A 2,099-nucleotide genomic window follows, 5' to 3' on the forward strand; every position below is an offset into this window, starting at 1 on the left:
ATTCGCCCAAAAATTGCAACAGAGATCGCACGTATATAATTTAACCTAATTTTAATTCGCAATCACCCTTGTGAAAAAGCGTTTTCTTCCAACCTTAAAGATTTCTTCTCTTGACCCAAATGTCTCCAAAGACCAATTTGAACCTTATTTTAGGACTACAAAAAATAAATAAACCCTAATAATTGGAAAAAAAGTCCAAACTGAAAAAAAGGGAAGAAACCTAAATTCTTAGACGCTTAATTTCATCAAAATGCATAAACCCTAAAATCAACCTAAATTCCTTAAATACTAACAGATAACAAACTTCCTCCACACACAGATTACAACATTCATATTTATATAGTGATAGAGATATTGCTATAAACCAATACCAATTTAAAATTCAGAAATTCAACGGCTATCATCATCTTTTCCGCCGGAAGTTTGCTGTTGATTGCCGGAAAGTGACCCAAGCAAATTCAAATGATCTTGAGTTATTGGAAGATAATTCCCAACCCTAGCCGCCGACGCTTCACCCATTGGTTGCTGATGATGCATAAACCTCCCTTGCTGCGCCGCCATAGAATTCGGCGACGGCGACACCATCTCCGGCTGCGGCGCAACAAAACTCCACACCTGACCGAAGTCCGGCCTCGCCGGCAACGCCCAAAACCCTCCGCCGCCACCGGCACTAACCACACTAGCCGCAACCGACATACTATGATTGTTAATATCCTCATCTTTTCCGCCGCCGTCAAGTCCGTCATCCACCGCCCTTATCCGTTTCCCAAGAATAAACGGCGCGGGAGATATCAATTGTTGATGATGGTGCGCCGACGACGTTTTATCAAGTGAAGCAGATAACGAAGAGTTAGGGTTTGAATTCCGTAAAGAGACGGAAACAGTAGAAAAAGTCGCCGGAGTAGTACCGGTACCGGTGGCGGCGATGATTGACGGTTCAGCTTGCCGGAGCAACCACTCGATGGTTTGACCATCGGATTTATGACCTAATTCATGTGTGAGTTGAAAAACCCTAGCAGCACAAATGATCGGCATACGAATACGACGACCACGGCCGTCGACTTTACTGTGACGGTCTTTAGTTGGAGGTTTTTTAACGGTAGTTGGAGGTGGTTGTTGGAGGATAACGGCGTTAGGAGTGCATTCAGAAGTGGACATGGTTTAAAGGGGTAGATAGAAAGGAATTGAAGAGAAAAACGGTGATGAAAGTAGAAACGGAGAGAAAAGAAAGAGATGTCTAATGATTGAGCGGCAGGACCTGGTGGAGACAGGAGGGCACATGGGAAGTGGGCCATACCTCAGAACTACTTCTACTAATTTACATGGAAGCTGACACCACTTACTTTTTGCCATACACCACCAAAATTTAATTTTGGACCATTTTACCCTTTCTCATAATTAATTTAGGGAAAAGAGCCTTAAGTTAGAAAGGGTAAAATAGTCAAAGATTGTAGTTTAGTGGTGTATGGCAAAAAACAAAAGTGGTGTACGGATCAACTCCCAATTTACATAATTAACACTATGTACTTTCAATCCAAGTAGATAAATATAAATATAAATACTACAATATACTACTATTATTTATATATTTCTGTAGTAGTGAAATGATCCGTAGAATTAAATGTTTGTTTAAACGAAACAGTTTAATTATATATTTTAAGTATTAAGTGAACGTAAATGTTAAATTCATTTAGTTTAATGACTCGTGAAACCACATAGTCCGACTAAAAAACTCGACAGCTAAACATTTCATCAAACACCTAAAATTCATATTAAACAATCCACATCCAATCATAAGAGATAATATTGATTGTCATTTTATTTTAAAGGTGTAAATTAAAATATAAATTTAGAATTAGTTTCATTCTGCCGAGTTTTTATACCTTCTCGTACTCAATTTAAAATAATTAATTAAAATAATTGAAAATTATTTAATTTTAATAATTAAAATAATTACTAATAGGATTTAATAATGATAATTAATTAAAAAGATTTAATTTTAATTAAAAATTATTTAGATTAATGACATCACCCGTCATGCTTAGATTTTTTTCTTTTATTTTTTAATTTTTTTTAATAAAAGAATTAGTCTAACAATG

At 36.4% G+C, this 2,099-nt stretch overlaps 1 protein-coding gene across 1 annotated transcript; it reads right to left on the reverse strand.

The window, feature by feature from the left end:
- Positions 1-219: 219 nt before the first annotated feature.
- On the reverse strand, positions 220-1,318 carry LOC139857973 (transcription factor TCP21-like). The gene has a single exon (XM_071846818.1). It carries the CDS (start codon positions 1,156-1,158, stop codon positions 391-393), a length of 768 nt encoding a protein of 255 aa, XP_071702919.1. The 5' UTR covers positions 1,159-1,318; the 3' UTR covers positions 220-390.
- Between the last annotated feature and the right edge of the window lie 781 nt (positions 1,319-2,099).

The sequence above is a fragment of the Rutidosis leptorrhynchoides genome, chromosome 7 (genome assembly GCF_046630445.1).
Source record: "Rutidosis leptorrhynchoides isolate AG116_Rl617_1_P2 chromosome 7, CSIRO_AGI_Rlap_v1, whole genome shotgun sequence".
Taxonomy (NCBI): domain Eukaryota; kingdom Viridiplantae; phylum Streptophyta; class Magnoliopsida; order Asterales; family Asteraceae; genus Rutidosis; species Rutidosis leptorrhynchoides.

Coding starts and splice junctions, on each gene's coding strand:
- LOC139857973 (XM_071846818.1), bottom strand. CDS start 1,158: ATGTCCACTTCTGAATGCACTCCTAACGCCGTTATCCTCCAACAACCA.